The following is a 24,708-nucleotide window of genomic DNA, read 5'->3' as shown; positions in this document are numbered from 1 at the left end:
TTAATTTTATTTTTAGGAGACAGCAAAAATACCTGTGATGGGGTCACTTGGGTGACTCAGGATCATTTGGAGAGGGGTTGGCACTCCCACCACCCTCAGCCCCAAAGCAGAGATGACACCAAGAGCAGAGTTATGCATAGATTCTTCCTTGTTTGAAGTCAACATCGAGTCTCTCCCATGTACCCATTTTTTCAGGTTAATCCTTACCAATCCCTTTCTTCCCACATTCCCCACTATGACCTGTCACATTCTCCCTTTAATTGGATGCCTCTCTTCTCCAGCCTTATCAAAGATCACCTGCCCTGTTCCATACAGAAAGTGTGCGCTTCATCCTGGAAACCCCAACTATTCTTTTCCATTTCATTTGCTCTTTGATTCTTGCCCACTGGCCTTCTAATACCCCTCCCTTTTGTCCCTCCCTCTCCCCAATCCTATTGTTCCAGGACTACTTTGTCCCTTAATATTCCTTTTTAATATTCTCTTGCCCAGGTCCTCCAGAACCATTCTTTGTTTTTCATTAATGTCAATCAGGTTCCCAACATTCAGTCTTGTACTTTGTCTCTGGATTACACTAGTAACAACCCACATACTATATACATCTGAGTTCCTCCCTCCAATAACTTCTGAGTCATAAGTCTCCCAAGCCCCAACTTCCTACCCCAAACACACACACATTTACACACACACATATACTCTGCCTCATTCCTTAAGACCCTCTCTTTCTCGATCACAACTGAGATTCTGAGCAGTGATGATGGCTATGCTACCCAATACAACTCCTGCCCCCATGATGTCGGATGGTGTCACAGTCTCACAGAGTACATAGTACTGCAGCATCAATGCCACCACCACCTCAGAATGTAGCACAGCACACACCAGTGCTGGGTGGGCCATGGTGACAGCATAGCTGGCACATACAAATGAAACCAGGGCCAGGACCCCAACAGCCCAGACACAGCTCCAACTTAGTGGGTCATGGGGTATCACAGGTGTCTGCAAGAGGAAGAGCCCTGGCAAGGCCCCCATTACCCCTACAATACCAAAGAGAAATGTCACAGTCAGTAGGCGGGAAGGGAAGTCCAGGGATCTGTAAACCAACAGCCCCAGGGCAAGGGCCAGGCCACCTAAGACAGCCAACACATAGCCAAGTGCTGTGTAGACCCCTTCTGATCCCTGCTGTAGGGTGCCCAGCCCTGGGCCCACAATGATAAGTAAGCCCAGGGTGCTGCCGACCAGGCCACACCAGTCATAGCTACTGAGTCTCTGGCTCTCCAAACACAGGGCAAGGAGCGTAGAACAGACGGTGGAGGAACCTTTGCGGACAGTGGCTGCATTGCCAGCGGGTACAACCAGGACGGCGCTGTAGGCACAACCAATGCTGAGGACGTTGAGGAGGGCATGGAGCCAGGCTCTGTGTCGGTTACCTGCAGGCCCCAGCAGTGGACAACCTCGTAGTTTGAGGAACAAGGCGATGGGAAGGTGGAAAAGGCATCGGCAAAGGAGAAGCTCAAGGGAGGGTAGATGGGAGGCTTGATAGGCCATTCGAGAGAAGGGCCCCACAAAGCCTGCAGGAAGGCCTCCACCCAGCAGTGCCACAAGCAGCCCCTTGGTGGCATCTGTGGGGCGGCATCGTTGGTGCCAGGGTAGGCTCTCCTCCCTTGTCTCCCCTGGTGGAGAGGGGGACGGTGATGGCTGGGTGAAGTCATCCAAGGTCAAAGAGGAGGGGCGCATGGCAACCTGTGGGAGAGGGGAAATGGAGGGGGGACAGGAGAGAGCAGGAAGGATAGGAAGGATAGAGGGAGAGAGGAGATAGGAGGGTCCCTTGGGGTACATGGATATGGTTAGGGTGGAGACTTTTTGGGACATGGAGAAGCCAAGGAGGGTAATAGGTGGTCCTAGTGGACAAGTTCTTCCCCCACCCCATTCTTCAAAGTCTCAATAATCCTATAACTGATGTATTATGGAAAGACTAGGGGTTGGAGAGGGTCGGGAAAGAGGAGTTCGGTGACCTAGAGAATGGAGGATGTTGTGATGCTTGATGAGTGACTGTGATCATGGACAAGGTGGAAAGGGCAGTCAAAAAGTGGTAAAGCATTTTGCTTCCTTAGATAAGTGGGGTATTCAATATTGTGCTTTCTTGGTTGTAGGAGGTTCCTGGATGTCACATGTGTATCTGTGATGTCATGTGTGTTCCAGGGACATCTCATGTCTCTGTGTACAATCTGACTCAGGAATATTTGTAATATATCAGGGTTCTGGGTGGTGGAGGAGCTTAGGGCTGGGGGAAGAGGGAAAGCAGCCCCTAAAGTGGGGATTAGGTGTTAGCATATATCCTACTGGGCCCTTAGACTCACCATGGTTCTCTGGACACCATAGTTTGCTCTCTGCCTTCTGCTGTTATTCCTGGCTTCTCAGGGCTTGGGCCATTGGCCATTATGACCTCAGGTTGGGGATCAAGTTCTCCTATGGAATCTCCTTGGAGTGGGGGTTGGGGGGCATCCCAACCAAGAGACAAGGTATCTTTGTCTCTGTCTCTAACCCTGACTCATATTTCCTGAGTTTTTCTGTGTTTTATCAGGTGTTTTTTTTTGGGGGGGGGGGGCAATGAGGGTTAAGTGACTTGCCCAGGTCATACAGCTAGTAAGTGTCTTGTGTCTGAGGTCAGATTTGAATTCAGGTCCTCCTGAATCCAGGGCCAGTGCTTTATCCACTGCACCATCTAGCTGTCCCATCAGGTTTGTTTTTAATTGTGACTCTGTGTCTGATTCTCTGAGATTGCCTTCTCATCTCTAAATGTATTGTCATCCCTGACCTCCAAATGTCTAAATATCATAGATCTCTATTTGCTGTCTGTTTTCTTGAGTCTCCATCATTCTACAGAGTGCTAAATCATTTACTGCTATTCTATGTTTCTGGAAGGATGAGTGTGTAATGACCTGCCTTTTTGGAGGTACGATTGGGGCTGTCTTTTCCTAATTAAAAAAAATTTTTTTACAAGTATACTTCAGCCTCTATATTTCTAGCTTTTGACCCTCATCTCTCTGAGCCATAATTTCCACATTTGCATAATTTTTTTTCCTTGGGTACTTGTGTTTACAGTATTTTGAGTTTCCCAACCACAGAGTATATTAGCCATATATATATGGATACTTATTCTGGTGTATGAATCTATGTATTTTGTACTTTGGCTGAATGGCAAGTTGTTGGGGTCTCAGTATGTCCTAGTATTAGGAATGTCTGGCTCACATTGGAATAAAAAAGTGTATTGGTCCAACTCTCTCCCCACTTTCCCCCATGTGAGAATTATTATTTTCCATTCCTGTTGTGTCTTACTGTCAGGGCCTATGAGGCATTCCAAGAGTCATGTGTATTTCTGTCCATTCATTTTCTGTGGAACTCAATACCAGTAGTGGTATGTATACTTCCAGGGTAGAATTGGTCTCTGTTTCTTCTTTTGATTTTTTGTGACTGCATTGCTATCCTGTGCATCTTTATCCTGTTTTGTGCATTTTGTGACTCCCTGGCATGGTGATTTTTCTAATTCCTGCTGTTGGTGCATTATGTGAACCTTGTGTTATATGTGTTCTTTTCTCTGCTCGCCCCCCTTTTCCATGCAGAGTTGTGCTCAAGTGCTTTGTTTTGCATCCACACAAGATGCTGCTCCTTATGTGTACCCTTTGCCCAATGGCCTAGCCCAGTGGAGAGCAGTTACTGTGGGTATTGCTGTGTAATGTTGTTAGGGGCACAGCTGTCTGTCACCACGAGTAACATGTTACATTTTCCTCCCAGTTGTAGCACTGTGTCCCTGTGCTTGTTGTTGCTGACCCAGCGCGCTGGGGTGAGTGTGTGGGTTGTGTATGCTGAGCGCCCCCCCCCCAACCTTCTCTCTCAAGGCCAGGCAGCGGCTGCGGCAGTGGGGGACGGTGTGTCTGGGGGGGGGGGTTGGGGGTGTTTCCGGGGGGAGGGGGGGACCGGGGAGGAGGGAGGGGGACCGATGATGTCAGCGGCGGCGGTGGCGGCAGCGGCGGCAGGGCCGGGGCCGGGCCGGGCACTGGGGGGGGGGTGGGGGGGGTGGGGGGGTTGGGCCGGAACCGAAGTCAGAGCAGGAGCCGGAGCAGGAGCGAGAAGTGGCCTTAGCTGGAGTGGCCGGGAGCGGCCAAGGCGATGAACTGGGCCTGGCGGACGAGGCGCCATCACAGTCAGGTGGGCCGGAGCCAGGGACGCCTGGGCCCCTTTCCCGCGTCCCGCCTCACCTCACCCCGACCGGCCCAGGCCTTGTTCCCCGGACGCGGACGCGCACGGCCGGCCCTCCCCTAGCCACCAGGCCGCGGGGCGCTGGAGGATTGTGGGCCCCAGATTAGGGGGGTCCGGGCGGGGAAGACCCCGGGACCCCCTCCAGGCTCCGCCCAGGGCGGCGCAGAACTCTTGGTCCGAACCCGCTAGGAGCACCCGCCTCCCTTCCGGGGAATCGCCAACACGGACCCCGAGTTAGTGGCATCTGGTGGGCAACCTCTCCACTGGGAACGAGCTGTTGGGATGCCTTTGTGCCTAGGTGGTGGGGGGCTACCGACCCTCCCCTTCATTAAAGGGGGGATTTGGCTGAGGAAGGGTTAATTATGCAACCTAGTGTCTCTCCTCCCCCTTTCGTCCCCCTCCTCCAAAGGGGATAGGGTGGGGGTGGGGCGGGGCCGGGTCTGGGCTCTGCTCTCTGCTAGGAGGGTGATGGCGTAGTAGCGGAGAGGGAGGGAGGGGATGCAGAGTTATGAGCCTGCGAATGGAGTTGTAATGTAGGGAGATGGAAAGCTAGCTAGAGTAAGAGGTGGGGGTCTGTGCGGCTGGGGTGTTCAGTATGTATAGTGGCTGGCGTGTGTGCTGTGGCATTGAGTTGTTTTCTTTTGGGCGCTAAGATTTCTTGGGTGGGGAAGAGGAATAGCCCGGGGGGGTGGGGGTCTTGGATTCTCCCTCCTTCACCCCCCCCCAACCCCCACGATTGGGGAAGGTGAAGTGGTGTACAGTGCTGCGTGGCTATGTTACAGTGTGTTAGTGTATGTGACATTCGGTATTGCCAAACGTAGTTTGTTATACGGATAGACTGTGTTCCTATGATATTACCATGTGTCTGTGTGTCTCATAGCGTGTTTGTTTAACTTAGTACAAGAATGCCTTGTAGACTTGGCTCTCCGGGAAATGTACATAAATAAGATCAAGGATCCAGAGTTGGAAGGGGCCTTCGAGGTCATTAGTCCACCCCTCCAATTTCACAAATGAGGTTACTTAGGCTTAGAGAGGTTAAGTAGTGCTTATCACAGGGCCTGGCATTTAATAGGAGTTTAATAAATGTTTATTGATTGATTGAAGTAACTGTCCCAAGGTCAGGAAAGAAATCAACCAGCCAGTATTCAAACTCAACTTCCTTTAATTTCACCTTAGCTCTTTGCCTGGCACCATACGGTTCCCCTCCTTGCTTATTGCCTCTGTGTTATCTATATACAAATATGAATCTTACATATTGTAGAAAGAAAACTTGAGAAAGGTAATATGTGAACTAGTTTTGAATGTTAGGTTGTGTCTATGTAATATTCCTTTATGATGAGATAAATCAGTTGTGATTCTGTGCTCCTGGGAAGTATGTATGTATATGTTGATTGTAGTGTTTGTGTGTTCCTGTGGTATATGTCCCCTTGTGGTGTGATGGATATCATACCTAGAATAAAAATAGTAGTTGACAATGTACACAGAATTTTATGGTTTGCCAAGTGAGATAATACACATTATCTCATTTGAGCCTCTCAACAGTCTAATGAGATACAGCCCTGTGTAAAATCTTTATTCACAATGTACAGATGAGGAGTTTGAAGCTCAGAGAGGTGAAGATTACATTTTACCAACTCAATCAATAAGCATTTATAAGCACCTCTATGTGCTAGGCACATAAGCTGGATACAAAGAAAAAAGTCAAACAGTCCCTGCCCTCAGGGACTTACATTCTAAGAGAGAAGATAACATGTATGTTTATATAAGTACATACAAAACATATATATAGGATAACTAACAACTAGGGGGTCAGGAGAGGACTCATTGAGGAGAAGGTGGCATTTGAGATGTCTTTTTTTTTTAATTAATTTTTTTTGGTGAGGCAATTGGGGTTAAGTGACTTGCCCAGGGTCACACAGCTAGTAAGTGTCAATTGTCTGAGGCCACATTTGAACTCAGATACTCCTGACTCTAGGTCCAGTGCTCTATCCACTGCACCACCTAGCTGCCCCTGAGATGAGTCTTAAAGGAAACCAGAGATTCCAAGAGGTGGGGAAAGTGAGGAGGTAGTGCATTTTGGTCTTGCGGGGATAGTAAAAGGGCACAGAGAAGGGAAATAGTGCCTTGTGGGTTTGGACCAGCAAGAAAGCCAGTTTAGCTATACTGTAGAATGCATAGAGAGGAATAATAAGACTGGAAAAGTAAGATGTGAATAGAGGAGAACTTTAAAACAGCCTGGTTATTAGAAAGCTATTATAGGGGCAGCTAGATGGCGCAGTGGATAGAGCTCCAGCCCTGGAGTCAGGAGTACCTGAGTTCAAATCCAGCCTCAGACGATTAACACTTACTAGCTGTGTGACCCTGAGCAAGTCACTTAACCCCAATTGCCTCACTTAAAAAAAAAATAAAAGAAAGCTATTATAGTAGTTCAGGAGACAGGTGATGAAGGACTGAGCTATGGTGGTAGTTTTGTGAGAGGAAAGAAAAAAGTATAATGGAAAGAGTTTGTGTAATAGAAACATTCTTTGGCAACTCTTTGAATATATGGGGTGGGGGCAGCTAGGTGGTACAGTGGATAAAGCACTGGCCCTGGATTCAGGAGGGCCTGAGTTCAAATTTGGCCTCAGGTACTTACTAGCTGTGTGACCCTAGGCAAGTCACTTAACCCTCATTGCCCCACCCCCCAAAAAAATAATATATGGGATGAATGAGAGTGAGAAGTTGGACAGCACTGAGGTTGCACAACAGGGCGACTGGAAGGGTGATAGTGTCTTCTACAAAAATAGTGACGTTCAAAACAGGGGTGGATTTTGAGTGGGGGCCTAGAAAATTTTGAGTTCAATTTTGGACATAGGGTTTAGAGCCAGAAGAAATTCTGAGGCCATTAAGGCCAACCCCCCTCATTTTATAGATGAGAAACTGAGGCCTAAAGCTCACTCATGGTCACACAGCTTATAAATTTATAAGTAGTTGAAATAAGATTTGAATCCAAGTCTTCCTGGCTTTAGGTCCAGTACTCTTATTACTATACCATGCTCTCATAAAAAACAGCTCATGGAAAGACTGTTGAGTTTGAGATGTCTATAGAACATTCAGTTTGAACTGTCCAGAGGAAATTATTGGTATGAAATTAGAGTTCAGGAAAGAGATTGGGGCTAGAAATATATAATCTGAAAGTTTTCTGTATAGAGATGCCACTTAACCCCATATATATGTACAATTCACTCCTTCCTCACTTCTGACTCTTAGAATCTTTAGTTTCAAGACTCAAACATCACCTTCTACATAAAGCCTTGTCTGATTGCCCTGACTACTAATATGTTTGTCCTGCCAAAAAAGAAAAATTAACTTTCCCCCCCTATATTTTGTATGTGTTAAATATATATATGCCTGTTATCTCACCCATAAAATTAAACTTGAGGGTAGGGACTATTTCATTTTTGTTTTTAATATCCCCAGTGCTAAGGTAGGTGCTAAAGCACAGTTCCTGGTATAGGATAGGAACTTAATAAATGCTTGTTAGTTGATGGATGTTCTTTCGGAGAAAGAAAATGATTAGGTTGGTTTGGGTGTATGCTTCTGGTATGGAAGTGCTTTTTGTGTTGTTTTGTATATATCTCTGTTGCATTATTTACTTTTGTAGAGTGTGTGTGTGTGTGTGTGTGTGTGTGTGTGTGTGTGTGTGTGTGTGTTTAAAGAATGCTGTCCAAACACAGATATGCGTATAAGGGAAACCGTGAAACAGATAGAGCTAGGTGTTATTCATGTGACCAGTATCACCCTTGTATACAACGTGCCCCTGAATTTACCTTTGTACATACGAGTGGAATTGTGTTATGTCTGTTCAGGCCTCCCAGCTAGTGAAGACCAGTGGACTTTGGAGAAAAAAAGTTGGACAGGAAGTTTGAGGTTAGGGTAAGGGGGAGGAATAGGGTGTATGTTTGTGTGTGCAAGTGTGTATGTTAGCATTTGTAGGCTTTTGGGTTCATATGCTTAATGTGGTTTGTCATCAAAGTGCAAAACACCAAATTGAAGTTTTCAATCTATTTCACTTTAGTTCTGTGACTATCTCTCCTTGTGCCTATATAGTCTCTTCTGAATGATAACCATTCAGAATCTTGAGCCTTTGGGGACAGGAAGGGGAATTCACTTCCTGATTAGTCTGTATTTCAGGTCTTTGGATTGGTCTTCCTTATATAAGTGTGTGTGTGTGTGTGTGTGTGTGTGTGTGTGTGTGTGTGTATATGTATATATATATATATATATAGTGTGTGTATGTATATATATATATATGTATGGGGTGTGTGTGTGTGTGTGTATAGTGTGTGTGGGGGGGGAGAGGTGTGTGTGAATGATGGCTCATATGAGAGGCATGTGCACATATGTATGTGGTAGTATCTGGGTGTGGACACACTTGATGTGCCTGTGGATAGTGATGTACGTGCATCATGGAATGGGTGTTGGAGAAGATATGTTGGGGCAAATCTGTGTTGTGAGTATAAATGTGTACTTGGTATGACTGTTTATGTGGGAGAGGAATATCTAGAGCGTGAACAGCTGTGTGAGCCAGTGTAGTATAGAAGGGAAAAAGCACAGGACTTGGACTGACTCTGGAGACCTAACTCTTACTAGGTAGCTGTTTAACTGTGGATAAGCCACTTAACCCTGTGTGTTCCAGTTTTTCCATTTGTAAAACAGGGATAATAAAATCTCACTTACCAAATGCAACAAAGTTGTTGTGAGGGTGAAATGAGGTAAAATATATGAAAAGGTTTTGCAAAGTTTGAAATGTTGTATAAATATAAGGTTTTACTAAGTTGCATGTGAATGTGTGTGCCTAAGTCTGGCTCTGTCCCTATCCCTGCACTCCTAGCACTGGCCATTCAGGCATCCCTACCCCAGAGAAGAAAATGGCAGGATTCTCTAGAGCCTTTGCTTATAATAAATCTTTGCTTTCTTAACCATTTTCTTTACCTTCAATGCACTTTTACTACCATTACCCTCTCTCCTAGTTTAAGTACTATCCATCCTTTTAAGGACCAATTTTAGAAATTGTCCCACATCAAAAAATAAATAAAAATTTTTAAATGTTTTAAAAATTGTCCCACATCTACAAAGCATACTTTTGATCAGTCAATCAACACATTAAATGCCAGATGCTATAGGCATATAAGGACAAAAATGAATTATTTCCTTCTCTTAGGGAACATACATACATAACACGTATACTCTAAGTATATATGAAATATATACAAAATAAAAGACCTAACAAGGTTTAGGTGTAACAATTGTTGTGTAGCCTGGGTGGAGTCAGATTGGCTGTGTGATACACTATGGTGTGGTTGTCAACTACTATACCTAACAATCATCACCCCCTTGCTAACTGCTACTGGCTCATTTACTTATTCTCTAATGAGATTCTAAGGCCATGAAAGGGTATTTCTGATACTTGCTCTTAAATTAATAGAAATGTACAATCTCATTGATTCTGAATCTCTTACCACAGTTTATAAACTGAATAAACTCCCTTCCCTTCCCTCTTTCTCCTTTCCTTTCTTTTCTTCTTTCTCCTTTCCCCTTCCCTTTCCCCTTCCCTTTCCCCTTCCCTTTCCCCTTTCCTTTCCTTTCCTTTCCTTTCCTTTCCTTTCCTTTCCTTTCCTTTCCTTTCCTTTCCTTTCCTTTCCTTTCCTTTCCTTTCCTTTCCTTTCCTTTCCTTTCCTTTCCTTTCCTTTCCTTTCCTTTCCTTTCCTTTCCTTTCCTTTCCTTTCCTTCCCCTTCCCTCCCTTTTCCTTCTCCTTCCCCTTCCCCTTTCCCCCTTTTCCTCCTCCTCTTCTTCATCTCTTCCTCCTTCTCCTTTCTCTTTTTCCCACTCTCATAGACTTGCATAAGCATCAGTGCTATTGCCAATATGATTTATTAAGAGACCAACAATGAAAAAAACATTTAAATTTTTCAACAGTGTATCTGCTCTGAGAAAATATAGAGTCACCTCTAGCCATCAATTGCAACTGCTGGCTTCTCAACTGGCACTGGAGACATAGTCCCACCATTCAACTCTCCCAGAAGGGGAGTTAAAGTCTCTTCTCAGGATGTCTTCGCAGGATGAGTTAAATGAAGTTCTCTCAAAATATCTCTTTAGTCTTCCTCAAAAGAGTATCAATTAACTCAGTCTCTCAGGAAAGATGTTCTCATAGTTCTCTCTCCCTTTTTTTTTTTTTTTGGTGGGGCAGTGAGGGTTAAGTGATTTGCCCAGGGTCACACAGCTAATAAGTGTCAAGTGTCTGAGGTTGAATTTGAACTCAGGCCCTTCTGAATCCAGGGTGAGTGTTTTATCCACTGCACTACCTAGCTGCCCCCTATAGTTCTCTCTTAGTAACTCACACAGGCTATCTCAGACATGACAGTTAACTCTTAAATGATACTTCAACTAACTCCCCACCAAGATTCTATTCCCTATAGTTATAATATCCAAAGTGTTTGTGACTAATTAAACCAGAGTTAAAAAGATAATTTGGTGAGGAGGCAAATTACTGAGAAAATTAGTTAAGGAAATAAGAAAGGACTCAACTTTGAAGAAAGCTAGAAATTCTAAGGCAGAGGTGGGGAAAGAATGCATTTCAGGCATGGGGGACAGCCCGTGGCAAAACATAGAAATGGGAGACGGTGACTCGTGAGAAACAGAGAGGGCATTTAACTAAATTATAGTGCATGGAGGGGAGAAATAAGGCCTTTTTGAAAAGTAGAACAGGACCAAGTTTGGAATAGCTTTGGAGCCTCTTCCTGCAAAATGGTCCACTCTTTTCACCTCTTAATCTGAGTCCTACCCTCACTTCAAGATCCAGTTTTAGTATAATTTCCACAAAACATAGACTACTCAGAGGGCTCATACATCTTCACAACATTATCAGAATGTTCTATGGTACCCTGAGTACAGTGGGTATTGATGATAAGGAAGGTAAGTAGGGACCAAACAATAGCTGCCATCATGAGGAAAGGGGGTGAATAGAAGCCAAGCTGGACTATCGTGAAGTTAGCATTTTGCCCTATCCCTTCATGCACATAACCCCACAAAGGTTCTGCACTGATTCTTCCCTGGTGGCTCCATGATGAATACCCTTCCAGCTTTCCAGGGTTCCTACCTCTGCCTCTTTTGAAATTTACTACTAGTCTTCATTATCCCTTCAGGGCATTTCACTCTGTTCCTTATAAGGTCACACCTAAATTCTGGTGAAACTAGCAAAATGGCGTAACAGTGAAAAGAAGACTAGAAGACTTGGCTTTGAGTCCTCAAATATAGTATGATCTTGGACAAGAATCCAAGAGAATGTAAGTTCTTTCAAGGCAAGAACTGTTTGTTTCTTGTCCCCAGTGCCTGTTAGGCAATTAATGTTTACCAGATTGAAGAGGTGAAAACCTCTCTGAGCTTGTTTTCTTCTTTACAAAGTAGGCATAATACTTTTATTATTATTATTTTTGTTTTAAGTGGGCATAATACTTAACTGACCATTGCAAGGAGAAAGTTAATTGTAAAGTACAATATCATCCAGTCTATCCCTCTCATTTTACAGACAAGGAAGCTAAGGCTCAGAGAGACACAGTGATTTAGCTCAAGGTCACATGAGCCAGCATTTGAACCCAGGTGTTCCAATTCCTATTGATTCCTATTGGGTTCCCTTCCCCAGCCCACCCCACCCCTCCCCAAATGACAAGAGCAATTATTTTAATCTCTCCTGGAAATAGAGGGAGGAGAGGGCTAGAAGAACTTGAAATATTGAAAACTAAAGATAATACAAAGCCATTTTTAAGCCAATATCATCCCATATATTTCATTCCACTACCACTTCCACCACCACCTCTGCCCCACCCCACACAGCTTTTTACCTAAAGCTGATAAGAGATCAATTACAATTTCTCTTCCTCATGCAGTTTCTTCTGGTGGAAGATCAAGAAATAGGCTAGTAAGCATGGATACCAGATGATAGGGAAAGCCTGAGTAGGATATGATTAATCACAGATTCATGTGATAAATGAGTTTGAAGAAACTCAGATTCATAGTATCATAGATTTAGAGCTGGAAGAAAATTTAGAGCTCATTAGTCTAATCTCTTCTTTTACAAATGAAATTGAGCTCCTGAGAGGGGAGGTGAATCGCCTAAGGTCACACAGCAAATTTAGTGCGGAGCAAGGACTAATGCTTTAACATTTGTATGGAGCTTTAACAATTTGTAAGTCCCCCAAGTTACTAAACTGTGCATATCCTTTGAACTGTCTATACCACTACTGTACCTATACCACAAAGAAATAAAAGAGGAAAAATAAATGCATGAAAACATTTATAGCAGCTCTTTTCACTGTAGCCAAAACTTGGAAATTAAGAGAGTGTCCTCCTATTGGGAAATGCCTAAACAATTGTTTTGAATTGATTATGCCATAAGAAATGATGAAATAGGGGCAGCTAGATGGTGCAGTGGTGGATAGAGCACCAACCCTGGATTCAGGAGTACCTGAGTTCAAATCCAGCCTCAGACACTTGACACTTGCTAGATGTGTGACCCTAGGTAAGTCATTTAACCCCAATTGCCTCACCAAAAAAAAAAGATGATGAAATGGTTAATTTCAAAGGAAAGTGGGAAGAACTCTGAACTGATGCAGCATGAAGTGAGCAGAACTAGGAGAACAATTTATACAATGATGACATTGTAGTAAGCAACTTTAAATTTAGAACTCTGATCAGTAAAGTGATAAACCATGAGGCCAAAAGAATGAAGATGAAACAGAACACTCACCTGACAGAAAAAGACATATGTTTTCAGACATGCTAATGTGAGACTTTGTTTTACCAACCTGTGCAGCTTTTTGTTAAATTCTTTTTTTCTGGGGATGTTTTTTTTTTTTAATTCTGTGTAGGGGCGGCTAGGTGGTGCAGTGGATAAAGCACTGGCCCTGGATTCAGGAGTACCTGAGTTCAAATCTGGCCTCAGACACTTGACACTTACTAGCTGTGTGACCCTGGACAAGTCACTTAACCCCCATTGTCCTGCTAAAAAAAACAAACAAACAAAATTCTGTGTAGTCAGGGATAGTGGGAGGGACAGATTAATGTTATAAAATCATCACTTATTGAAAAAAATAAAAAAACTTTTTAAAAGAAAGAAAAATATGCAGAGCTTAGGAGACCACATTTTCATAATCACACAGAACACAAGATCCCATTGCATTTATTTTTTTAAATTGTGAGAACACATTTTTCATGGCAGAGCAAATTTCATCCTTGATGTTCTACTCCAACAAATTTATCTTTCATGTATATGTTAAGATGATACAAGATCACAAGATGGATGAAACAGATAAATGTTCCTTTGATTATATTGATCATACAATCAAGAAATAAAACAGGAGAATGTATGCTTGCCAAAGCTGTTTACCAATTGTGGAGGATGTCCTGGGAAGAGTTCAAATGGAAGAGGAGGGATTCCTTATAGATGGTAAGGTCCTCCAGATGTTCCTGTTCACAAATGATATTATACTGATTGCATCAAGTCCCAAAATGCTAGAGAGCTTCCCATTGAGATTCAAAAATCCAAAAGAGTTTGGCCTAACAATCCACACAGGAAAAGCCAAGTGGATAAAGAATATCTATTTGATACATAATTGAATTACATTGTTAGTCTGTCAGTCCATATATCTCAGAGTAACAGTGCAACATGTCCTACCATTGAATAGTCACTAGTAAACTAGTATTTATTAAGCAGCTGCTATTTGCCAGGTACTGCTGAGTACAGGGGATCCAAAAAAAAAAACAAACCAGAAAACAGCCCCTTCTCTTAGGGAGCTCACATTCTAATGGGGGAAGTTAAAGATAAGAATGAAGTGAAAAGTGCTGCAATTTTTTTTAATACTTCCAAATTGCTCATTAACACAAAAATCACATTTTTGTGTTTTTCCAGTGATAATATATGGTTATAAATAATGGGAAATCTCTGAAGAATCAAAATTTGAGTAACCTGAAGGTCACTGAAGGTAAATGAAAAGATGCATGGTGAATATAAGTAGGCTATAACATGTTTTCAGCAATGACTTGTGCACAAGAAATGGTGTAAAAATATTAAATGTGTGATGGGAAAAAAGGGGTGGTATAGTCATGTAATGACTGAAGAATAAAGAAATAAGGTAGCCTAACACTACACTGGTACCTAAGGAAGGTTGAAAGACTTTGAGTACCTCCAATATGTTGAGTAGGTCTTTTGTGGTAGATTTATGTGGACTACATGGACAAGAATCAAATAGAATGAGAAGGCATGGATGAGTTGTATTCTATACAACAGGCAGAAGTATCTATCTTGATGAGCTGCCACATCCACTGAAGAATTTAAGGTTTTTGAATTGCTTTCCTCATGACAACTCTGCCTGATAGGTAGTGTAAGTATTTTACAGATGGAGAAAATTAGGTTCAGTGGTCCACAAAACTCAATTTGCCCAAAGATAGGAGGAGCCATATACCTGTCCCATTAATTGCCTGTTACTTGCCACTGGGCCTTTCATGTAGCATGCTCTCTATAAATATGTGGAGACGATGATATACATAATAATATGGACATTTGGATACTATCTCCACTTTCAAAGGAGTAAAGAAGAAGACACATGTGAATAAGCATGTCACACACATTCTCTTTTCATGTGAGTGAGAGGATGGAAAAAATAGGATTTAGAATTAAACCATGCAACAGATCTGTGACCTTGGCCAAGTCACTTAATTTATCTGGCCATTGGTTTCCTTGTCTGTAAAATGGAGATAATAACGTACCACCTGTCTCACAGAATTGTCAGTGAAGGTCAAATGAAACATTTTGTAACTATAGAAAAGGGTTTAGTAACTGCAAAATCTCCACAGCAATAGAACATTTATTTAGTAAACATTTTTGAGGCATGTAACATGTACAACCTAAGCTGTCCTAGGCACTAAGGGAGATATAAAGATACATAAAATACCATCTTTCTCCGCAAAGATCTAGTATTGGTAGACCTATGTGCCTCTGTCTCTAGCTGTTCCTCTCGTAATATACGGCTGTCTTGTTTTTTCATAGCATCTCTGTCTCTCTCCCTTCCCATCTAAGAGTGATATGTCTTTCTGGAAAGTTGTATCTTTTCAGGGAAGGCTAGGCTGTCCATGAGAAGAAGCTGTATTTGTAGATATGTATTCATAAAGTTTGTAAGGAGTTTCTAATTTTTAATATTCAACAAATGTGCAGAAAGCTGCAAGCCACTCTATGTGGGGAGTGTTTGTGTGTAAGATGGTATGTACATAAGAGACTATGGGAAACTGTATAAGGATACCTAAAAGACATCCCCAAATATATATTTTATAAAGGGGGTGTGTATAAGTGAGAGAGCTAGAGCATTGGACTGAGTTCTGCCACTTAGTAGATGTTTGATCTTGGGCCTCAGTTTGATTATCTGTAAAATGGAGATAATAACCCTTGTACAACCTACCTCCCAAGGTCCTTGTGAGGATCAAATGAGATCATTTGTATGAAAGCCATTTTCATATTAAGTGCTGTAGCATATAGGAGATCATTCTGCTTCAAGTTTAAATGGTGCCAAAAGTTTTACAGAGGCCTTTGCCATATATTATTTCATGGGATCTTGATGTCATAAGGGCAGGTGTTTTTTCATTTTGTATAGTCAAAGTGACATAGCTAGTTATCAACAAAAAGGCTGAAATTGCTGCCAGAAGACCCTGGTTCAGATTGAAGTGTGGGTTTGGGGGAAGCTACTTCACCATTTTGGGTCCTGGGGTTGTCATTTGTAAGATAGGAATGATAGGTTTTGGACTACCTGCTCTCAGGGTTGTTTTAAGCAAACACTTTGCAAAACTTATAGCACTATATAAACATATTATAGTAAGTGACAAATTCAAGACTAAAACCCAAAGTCTCATAACTTCTACGTTTATGTTCTTCCCCTAAATTACTAAGAAATAGAGGGTATGTGGACATGCATATGTGTGAGATCTGTCAGAGTTCTTGATGATGGAGTAGGAACCAAGCTTATATCAATCTTGCAACTGTTCCTTTGGGAAGAGCAGAGAAGGACTCAAATTGAAATTTACTAGCTGGCCTATTATTAAAGTCTCTGTGATGGAACAAGCCTCTAGTCTATGGTTGTGGACATTAAATCTCCCCATAACTGGGTATTAAGAAACACTAGTGGGGCAGCTAGGTGGCGCAGTGGATAGAGCACCAGCCCTGGATTCAGGAGGACCTGAGTTCACATCAGGTCTCAGACACTTAACACTTACTAGCTGTGTGACCCTAGGCAAGTCACTTAACCCTAATTGCCTCTCCAAAAAAAAAAAAGAAAGAAAGAAACACTAGTAGGGCAGCTAAGTGGCACAGTGGATAAAGCACCAGCCCTGGATTCAGGAGGATCTGAGTTCAAATCCAGCCTCAGACAGTTGACACTTACTTAGCTGTCACTGGGCAAGTCACTTAACCAGAATCGCCTCACCAAAAGAAAAAAGAAACACTAGCCAACTGAAACCATAGAATTCTAGAACTGTAAGGGACCTATGGAAAAGATTATGCAAATCATCAGTTTATAAAGAAACCTATTCTATGAAAGGCAACATACAGATCTAAAGTTTTCTTCAATACTTGGTTAGCACTATGTAAATCAAATAACCAATCCAGTGAGGCTGTCTAAAGGGTTATTAACAAATTTGGGCTGTGTAGGTGAATCAGTGTGGGGCAATGAGATGCTTATATACAAATTAACTGACAAGACTTTTTTAGGCCAATAATTTTGCAGAATGCAAATGAATTGTCTTATTTCTTAGAGCCAATAAAACCATGCTATGCAAATGACCTGACTGGGGCTACCTTTGGAGAGATGAAAGTGTGCAGTCAAACCAGCCTGGCTACTTTGACCCCCCCCCCTCCCCATTCTGTAGCTTCTTACTTCTGCTCTTTCCTTCTCTGCTCCCCTGCTATCTTCTATAAGATTCCACTGATTTCTCATCTGTTTATTTCTCCACAGAAAATTGAGACCAGGCTGAAGGAACTACCCCCTTCACTCCATGTTGACCTCTCCCTCAGGTAAAGGGGAGTTTCAAGAGAAGGAGGGGGGGCAACTAGGTGGCAAAGTAGATGAAGCACTGGCCCTGGATTCAGGAGGACCTGAGTTCAAATTTGACCTCAGACACTTGACACTTACTAGCTGTGTGACCTTGGGCAAGTCACTTAACCCTCATTGCCCTGCCCCCCAAAAAATGTTTAAAAAAAAGAGAAGGAAGTGGGCAGATAATCTTGGTATAAGATCTAGAATTTGGATAGGGAAGTGGGGTAGGCAAAGAACAGTGTGCCAAATGGGCAATTGGGCATTTTGTCCAGGGATTAGAGTTATACAAAATGGGGGTCATTGCCGCTTCCTCTTCCTGCCCTCAATTTCTCAGGTACTCTGGTTTTCCTTTGCCCTCTGACCTCCATGGCTTTTGATTGTCATTGCCAATGACCCTCATCCTTTGTGACCTTGTAAACTCAGACTCTCTAACCCCTCTCTTTCTGACCAACATTCTAGTAACTGGCCTCTGAGTAGATCAGATTGTGGTCTAATTTAAAAAATACTGGATTTGTAGTCAGAAATCCTGAGTTCAAATCCTGGTTTTGCTACTTGCTACCTTTGTGATCATGGGCAAGCTATTTAACCTCTCTGAGCCTCTTCTATAAGATAAGGGGGTTGAACTATATCTCTAAGGCCCCATTCTAGCTCCAAACCCTAAAATCCATATTTCTCCTGCATTTTGACCTTTGACTTTCATCTGACCACCAGCCTTTCTACTTTGGATTCTTGGAACCCCCAGTGTTGGACACTTTATTCTTCACCTTTGATGAGATGCTTCAAGGAACTTTTCCCCCCTTATTTGCCCTTTGATCCACAACAGTTTACCCTTCCCAATTTATCTCTATTAATTTTGACTCCCTTTACCTTTCTTCTTTCTTGACATTTGTTCTCCACAGTCTCTGACAACTGACTGCTGTCTCCCTGGTGCTTCCTATGATCCCCTTCCCTTTTTTACCCCTGACCACCCCCAATCCCCTGGTATCCTATCGCCCTCTGGTTTAATGCATCCTCCCCAGCCAATGTCTCCAAACCTCCTGGACAGCTTCTTTCTAGCCTAGATTGAATCTTCTTTGCCCTTCCCTCTTCCCTCTGCAGGCTGGCGCCATGCCCCCTCCTGCAGAGGTGACAGACCCGTCCCATGCCCCAGCTGTGCTGCACCAACTCAATGAACAGCGTCTCCGTGGCCTCTTCTGTGACGTCACCCTCATTGCTGGAGACACCAAATTTCCTGCTCATCGAAGCGTCCTGGCTGCCTCCAGCCCCTTCTTCAGAGAGGCCTTATTGGCCCAAGCCCCATCACCACTGCCACCTGTAACAAGAGACCCTGCCCCAAACCTTTCTGCTGCTTCTGCTTCCTCCTCCTCCTCTTCCTCTTCCTCCTCCTCCTCTTCCTCTTCCTCTTCTTCCTCCTCTTCTTCTTCCTCTTCCTCCTCTCCACCGCCACTATCCTCCTCTCCTACAGCTTCACACCCACCCCGGGTTCTAGAGTTGCCAGGAGTCCCAGCAGCTGCCTTCTCTGACGTCCTCAATTTCATCTACAGTGCCCGACTGGCACTACCTGGAGGTGGTGGGGACGGGGCAGCTATGGCAGAAATTGGGGCTTTGGGACGGCGTCTGGGTATCTCACGACTTCAGGGTCTCAGTGAAAGTGGGGATGCTTGGGTTCCTCCTGCCCCACCACCCCAAGCCTCCCCTGAGGTTGATAGCTTTACCACTGGGCCTTCGAAGGAGTGGCAGGGGAGTGGAAGTGAAGTCCCTACATCTCAGACTTCCCTTCCCCGGCGGTCTCTGCCCTGCCCACGTTGTGGGAAAAGTTTTATTCATGCTAAACGGCTGCAGACACATGAGGCACAGTGTAGGCGAGGGACAGGGGCTCGGGGACCAGCAGGTGGGCAAGGAGATGGGGGCTCCCAGGAAGAGAGCCCAGAAGGGATCCGAAATTCATCTGCTTCCCCCAGCACCAGTTTCCGAGGAGGTCCAGAGCATGTGGTGAAGGTGGTGGGGGGTCATGTGCTATATGTATGTGGGGCTTGTGAACGCTCCTATGTGACACTCTCAAGTCTGAAGCGGCATAGCAACGTGCACTCATGGCGGAGGAAATATCCCTGCCGCTACTGTGAAAAGGTGTTTGCCCTGGCTGAATACCGGACCAAGCATGAGGTGTGGCACACAGGGGAACGCAGGTGAGTACCTGGGCCCCCAGGCCTTGGAGGGGTGGGGAAGGGGGGGAAGGGAATCCTGACTCTCTGTCTATAGATTCCCTTCCAGCTCAGAGCTTATGGTTCTATACATCAGCAAGTCTGAGATCTTGGTCCTTCTGTCTTTTTAAGGTTCTCTATTTCAAAGAGAGCCTTGGACCTGGATTCAAAGCCATAGGGTTGTTGTTGTTATTGCATGTGTGCATGTGTGTGTGTGTGTGTATGCATGCTCAAGCATGTTTTACAAAATGAAAGGATTGGACATAAAGGGTCTCTAAGGTCTCTTCCAACCTTAGAATCTGATGCCCCTCTGGGACAATGTTCCAGACAGCTGGAAGTGTGCTCAGACAAAAAGGAACAAGGAATCTGAACTCCTGACCCTTGGGGAAGCTGCCTGAAATGACCTGAACCTGTTTCCCATGTAACACTTTCCTATTCACCCGTTGCCTCTGTCTAGGTACCAGTGTATCTTCTGCTGGGAGACATTTGTCACCTACTACAACTTGAAGACTCACCAGCGAGCCTTCCATGGGATTAGCCCAGGCCTCTTGGCCAGTGAGAAGACCCCCAATGGTGGCTACAAACCCAAGCTGAATACCCTCAAGCTATACCGCCTCCTCCCTATGCGGTCTGCCAAGCGACCCTATAAGACTTATAGCCAAGGGGTGCCCTCTGCCCCTGCATCCGCCCCTTTGTCACCAGAACCCACTCCATCTGCATCGACAGTCCCCCCACTCCTCCCCACAACACCACCCCCACCCCCTGTCCCTCCTCCCCCCCAAACCCCTGCTCCTCCACCCTCTGTCATTGCCTTTGCTCACCCAGCCCCTTCAGTTATTGTACATGGGGGCAGCAGCACAGGAAGCAGCACGGCTGGCACTACCGGAGCTCAGGCTGCCTCAGTGATTGCCTACACAGCTCCACCAAGGCCTCCCAAGAAACGGGAATACCCACCCCCTCCACCACAGCCAGCAGTAGCAGTGGTCACAGCAACACCATCCACTCCAGCCACTACCACGACAGGGGCCACTGCCGAAGAGACCAAGGGAAGGAATCTCCGGGCAGGAAAGACTCTGACATACACAGCCAAACCAGCTGGTGGGGCAGGAATGGGCCCTTCTGGAGGGCTCAGCTGGGGCGGAGACTCTTCTCAACCTCAGCCTCCCCCACCGCTATGCCAGATCACAGTTCGAATAGGTGAAGAGGCTATTGTCACTCGAAGAATTTCAGAGACTGACCTCCACCCTGGAGAGGCTAGTGGCCTTGAAGAAGAAGATAGTGAAGAGGAAGAAGAGGAGGAGGAGGAGGAAGAAGAGGAGGAGGAAGAAGAGACTGAAGCTGGGAGTGAGGACCAACTCTGGCGGCCATATTATTCCTATAAACCTAAACGAAAATTGTTTGGCACTGGTGGGGGAAGTAGCGGGACCAGCAGTAGTGGTGGGACCCCCAAGTGCCGCCGTCCTCGCTGGAGAAGGAAGTTTGACAGACGAGGCTGGGAGGAGAGCAGATCCACTGAGAGTCCCTCAGGCCAGGCCAGCAGTGAGTGGAAACATCAATGTGGAGAATGTGGCAAAGCTTTCTCAGCCCTGAGGAAGCTGCACAAACACCAGGAAGTCCATGGTGGTGGGGGGGGCCAGGGACCCCGGGCTGGCCGAAAGCCTTTGACCCGCTTTGCCTGTTCCCACTGTTCAAAGGTGTGTAAGACAGCAGCTGCCCTGAGCCGCCATGGACAGAGGCACACTGGGGAGCAGCCAGGGGGTACCCCTACACCTGTTATTGCTTATTCCAAGAGCAGTGGAGGAAGTGGGTCTGGGTCAGGACTTGGATTAGGTGATGGTGGGGTGAAAGAAGAGGCCCCCCAGGAAATGCAGGTGTCATCATCCAGTGGTGAGGCCGGTGGAGGAGGGGGAGTCGGTGGGGGGGGTCCTGAGGCTGCCTCTCTCCAGGATCCTGTTATCTCAGGAGGGGAGGAACCCCCAGTAATGGGAGGTGGGAGCTATCCTCCAGTGCAAGAGTTCCCCCTGGCCCTGGTTGAAGACAAGCAGGAGGTTTTGGGTGGTGGGGAGAAGGCTGGAGCTGAGGGATTGATAGGGGGTGGTGTGGAGGGGACTGCACCTTCCAAAGTCACTTTCTACCCTGAGCCCTACCCACTGGTGTATGGTCCTCAGCTCCTTGCTGCCTACCCGTACAACTTTAGTAACCTGACTGCACTCCCAGTTGCCCTCAACATGGTCCTGCCTGATGAGAAGGGTGGTGGTGCCCTACCCTTCCTGCCTGGGGTCTTCAGCTATGCTGTGAATCCTCGGGCAGCACCCCCTACACCCCCTCTCCCTCAGTCGATGCCTTCACCAGTCCCCCCCAAGGGAGATGGGGGTGGGGAAGGAATTGAGAGGGCCCAGAAGGGAGATGTGGGGTGAACTCATTACTTGGTTTGCCCCTTCCACCAGAAGCCACCCTTGCTTTCTACCCACCCTCTTTCCTCCTGCTCCTGCCCCACTGTCCCTAAGCTGTCCCCCAATTCCCCTGGAGATCTCAAGTAACCTCTGTGCTGTAACTGCTAAGATGAGAGGAGCACGAAAGAAGATTCCTGAGATCTCTTGGGTTGAGGCTGATTTGGGGTTTAGAGCAATTTCCCATTTCATGGGAAGTGATGGTTGATGGGTCTCACCATTTCTTCCCCTCTTCCCCAAATCCCTGTCCCTGCTTCATCATCAGCCCAGGGTGGTCCCTATGGGAAGGGTATCTTGCTGTATCAATGTAGTTACCCAGATCCCCAGCTACTGGAGCAACATAGATACAAGTGGGAGTACACACATACATATATAAATGCATATACATATATATGTATATGTGTGTGTGCATATATTCCCCCTCAGAAATACCACTTGTGGTTTCTAGATCTGGGGGGGATGCCACCTCTCACCCTGTAACCTACTTCCCCTCTACTGTTTCCTTCCTACCACTCCAAAAAAGACTTTTCCCAGCACATTCCACAGCACCTCTTCCCCCACCCCCCAGTACAGCTGACAGGGTAGTATGGCCTAATGCCGGAACCATTGTAATACCCACCACCTGCACACCCAGGGACCTTCTGAAATAACTTCTCCTGTGCTGCTGGGGAATATTTTCTCCCTGTCCAGAGCAATAGTCATGTTCTTCTGTCCCCCAAATTCAATGTTGATCATCCCTAGACTCTTTCAAGTGAAAAGAATTGGTTGCTGGTTGGGCCATATATAGGAGGCTCTTTCTCTGCTCAGCCAGATGTGGGGGATAATCAAAATCACCTTCATTTTTTTTTCTTTTGGTGATGGTTTCACCCGGACCAGATCAAATAGCCAGGAAAACTATAGGAGTAATGTCTGGGTACGAGAGGTACTAAAATTTGCACATGCCCTCTTGCCCTTTCAACAGCTCCGTTTTTCCCAATGTCATGTCTACCAATACTCTGGTATGGATGCACGTGGAACTTGTATTCCCCAGGTTGAGTATTAGAGCACCCCCAACTCCCCTATTCAGGAGGTCCCTTTCCATTCAAAAGAGCACCTTACCCAATTCCCTATACCCCAAAATCCTCTATAAGGGATGGGGAAGAAGGTACCCCCCAAATAGCCCCCAAGCCTCTAATTTGCACTAGTGATACCCCATTAAGGGGTGCCTCATTTTCTCCCAGTAGGGAAAATGGGTACTATTCCCCAATCCTCTGAGCCCATGAAAAATAATCTGTTCCTAATCTCAGTTTTCTGCTGGGGAACTGGAGCTAAAACCCTATTTCTATTCACCTCTCAGATTGAGCCTCCCCCTGTCTGAGATTAGATGAAAGATAACTTCCCCTACCCATGTCTAAATGAAAACACAAAACAAGGAGAGTCAGGTAGGGGAGTAAGTTTGATGGTCAGGAAGTCATTTGAAAAGAGCAAAAGCTGCTTTCTGCTTATAATTGTAGACTTTCTCCACCAACAACCAGTCAGGGGTCAAGATCACAGCCCTCAGCATGCTTTACTGCTAAAGTCAAGGTAATGACTCCTAGAGGCAGGTGGATTTGGAGTATAGGGATTATTTCCCCAGGTCCCAAACTGCTTGTTATTCCTCCACAAGCAAAACAATCAGGGGCATTGGGGTGAGAGAGAAGGCCTGCCTCACTCGTACATTAAGGAGTATCATTCCTCTCTCTCTGTCCTCCCTCTCTCTTTGCACTTTTTTTTGGTCTTGGCCAAAACCCAAGTAAAGAGTTTCCTACTGAATGTACCAAGTCCCAATGTTTAAGGAAAAAACTAAAAATACAGGAAAACATCCCCCCCTTTTCCCAAAAAAAGAACTTGTTTCTGGCACTTTAGAGAAAAACTGTGGGAAAATACATAATTAAAAAAGAAATATATCTACACACAAATATACATATATTATGTATATGTATATATACATATGTGTGTATATATAGCTATATAGTGGAACCACAAAAGAGACTGAAGAATGCCTGGAGGCAGGGAGTAGATGCACTAAGGGCCTCCCTTCCCTTTTAACCTTTACCTTTACCCTTCTCCAGAGAGAGTAGGGAAGAAAGAAGAGGAGAGTTAGGGACTCTTGAGAAATTATCAAATAATTTTTGTTTCAAAATAGATTGACATTCCAAACACATAGAGATTCTGGAAGAATTAGGAGTCCAGGAATTTGAAGGTTTGGCAATGTTGATATTTGGGAAAATCCAGATTCCAGGATTTGGAAGCTTTGACTAAATTAAGATTGTAGGAAATTGGAAGGGCTCTCTTTAGAATGGGGCATCTTGCAATTGTGGAAATACTAGATATTGGAAGTTTTAGATTGAAAATGATTGTGATCCCTGTTGTGCCAAGCCCTTTCACTCCCTCACTGAGAGGGAAGCCATTGTAGTGAAGAAGGGGAAGGCTTCTGGATCAGTGCTGCGAAGAGAAAGGAAAGATTTAAGATAATACAAACTTTTTAGCTTTATATTTTTAAGGAAACAGACTTAGAAAAACTGATTATATTTATCTTTCCACCATCTGTGTGTGTCCAACTCTCTACCTTCTAGGTCAATAAACTGAGACAAATGGACTGTGCTCTGCATTAGGGTTGCCTCCTGCACTTATTTCCATAGGAAGGGGTGGTTCAAGAGGTTCACTGG

General features: G+C 44.9%; 2 protein-coding genes across 4 annotated transcripts; one reads left to right on the top strand and one right to left on the bottom strand.

Moving 5' to 3' along the window:
* Positions 1–699: 699 nt before the first annotated feature.
* SLC35G6 (solute carrier family 35 member G6) lies at positions 700–8,073 on the bottom strand. Its single transcript, XM_044003346.1, has 4 exons — positions 8,064–8,073; positions 4,259–4,457; positions 3,881–3,929; positions 700–1,737 (listed from the first exon to the last, which is right to left on the bottom strand). Exons 1-4 carry the CDS (start codon positions 8,071–8,073, stop codon positions 700–702), a joined length of 1,296 nt encoding a protein of 431 aa, XP_043859281.1.
* Positions 4,073–24,650, top strand: ZBTB4 (zinc finger and BTB domain containing 4). Of its 3 annotated transcripts, none has more exons than XM_044000645.1 (5): positions 4,075–4,203; positions 14,202–14,274; positions 17,290–17,348; positions 18,469–19,556; positions 20,029–24,650. In XM_044000645.1, the coding sequence occupies exons 4-5, from the start codon at positions 18,478–18,480 to the stop codon at positions 21,986–21,988; spliced, it is 3,039 nt and encodes a 1,012-aa protein (XP_043856580.1). In that variant the 5' UTR covers positions 4,075–4,203; positions 14,202–14,274; positions 17,290–17,348; positions 18,469–18,477; the 3' UTR covers positions 21,989–24,650. The 3 variants fall into 3 exon arrangements, with proteins under 3 accessions (XP_043856579.1, XP_043856580.1, XP_043856581.1); XM_044000646.1 differs by lacking the exon at positions 4,075–4,203 and adding an exon at positions 13,274–13,739; XM_044000644.1 differs by lacking the exon at positions 14,202–14,274 and having other exon boundaries at positions 4,073–4,203.
* Positions 24,651–24,708: the final 58 nt, after the last annotated feature.

This window comes from Dromiciops gliroides, chromosome 4 (genome assembly GCF_019393635.1).
Source record: "Dromiciops gliroides isolate mDroGli1 chromosome 4, mDroGli1.pri, whole genome shotgun sequence".
Taxonomy (NCBI): domain Eukaryota; kingdom Metazoa; phylum Chordata; class Mammalia; order Microbiotheria; family Microbiotheriidae; genus Dromiciops; species Dromiciops gliroides.
Note: the sequence above shows the minus strand (reverse complement) of the source record. Positions and strands in the feature narration are given on the sequence as shown.

What these genes read in the sequence shown, in the direction of transcription:
- SLC35G6 (XM_044003346.1), bottom strand. An exon ending in CAAGGCCTGGGCCGGTCGGG is followed by an intron (nt 3,930 to 4,258) that starts GTGAGGTGAGGC and finishes CCCCCCCCCCAG; the next exon opens with ACACACCGTCCCCCACTGCC. An exon ending in GCCTGGCCTTGAGAGAGAAG is followed by an intron (nt 1,738 to 3,880) that starts GTTGGGGGGGGG and finishes CCTCTCCCACAG; the next exon opens with GTTGCCATGCGCCCCTCCTC.
- ZBTB4 (XM_044000644.1), top strand. Translation starts at nt 18,478, where the DNA reads ATGCCCCCTCCTGCAGAGGTGACAGACCCGTCCCATGCCCCAGCTGTG. An exon ending in TGGCACACAGGGGAACGCAG is followed by an intron (nt 19,557 to 20,028) that starts GTGAGTACCTGG and finishes GCCTCTGTCTAG; the next exon opens with GTACCAGTGTATCTTCTGCT.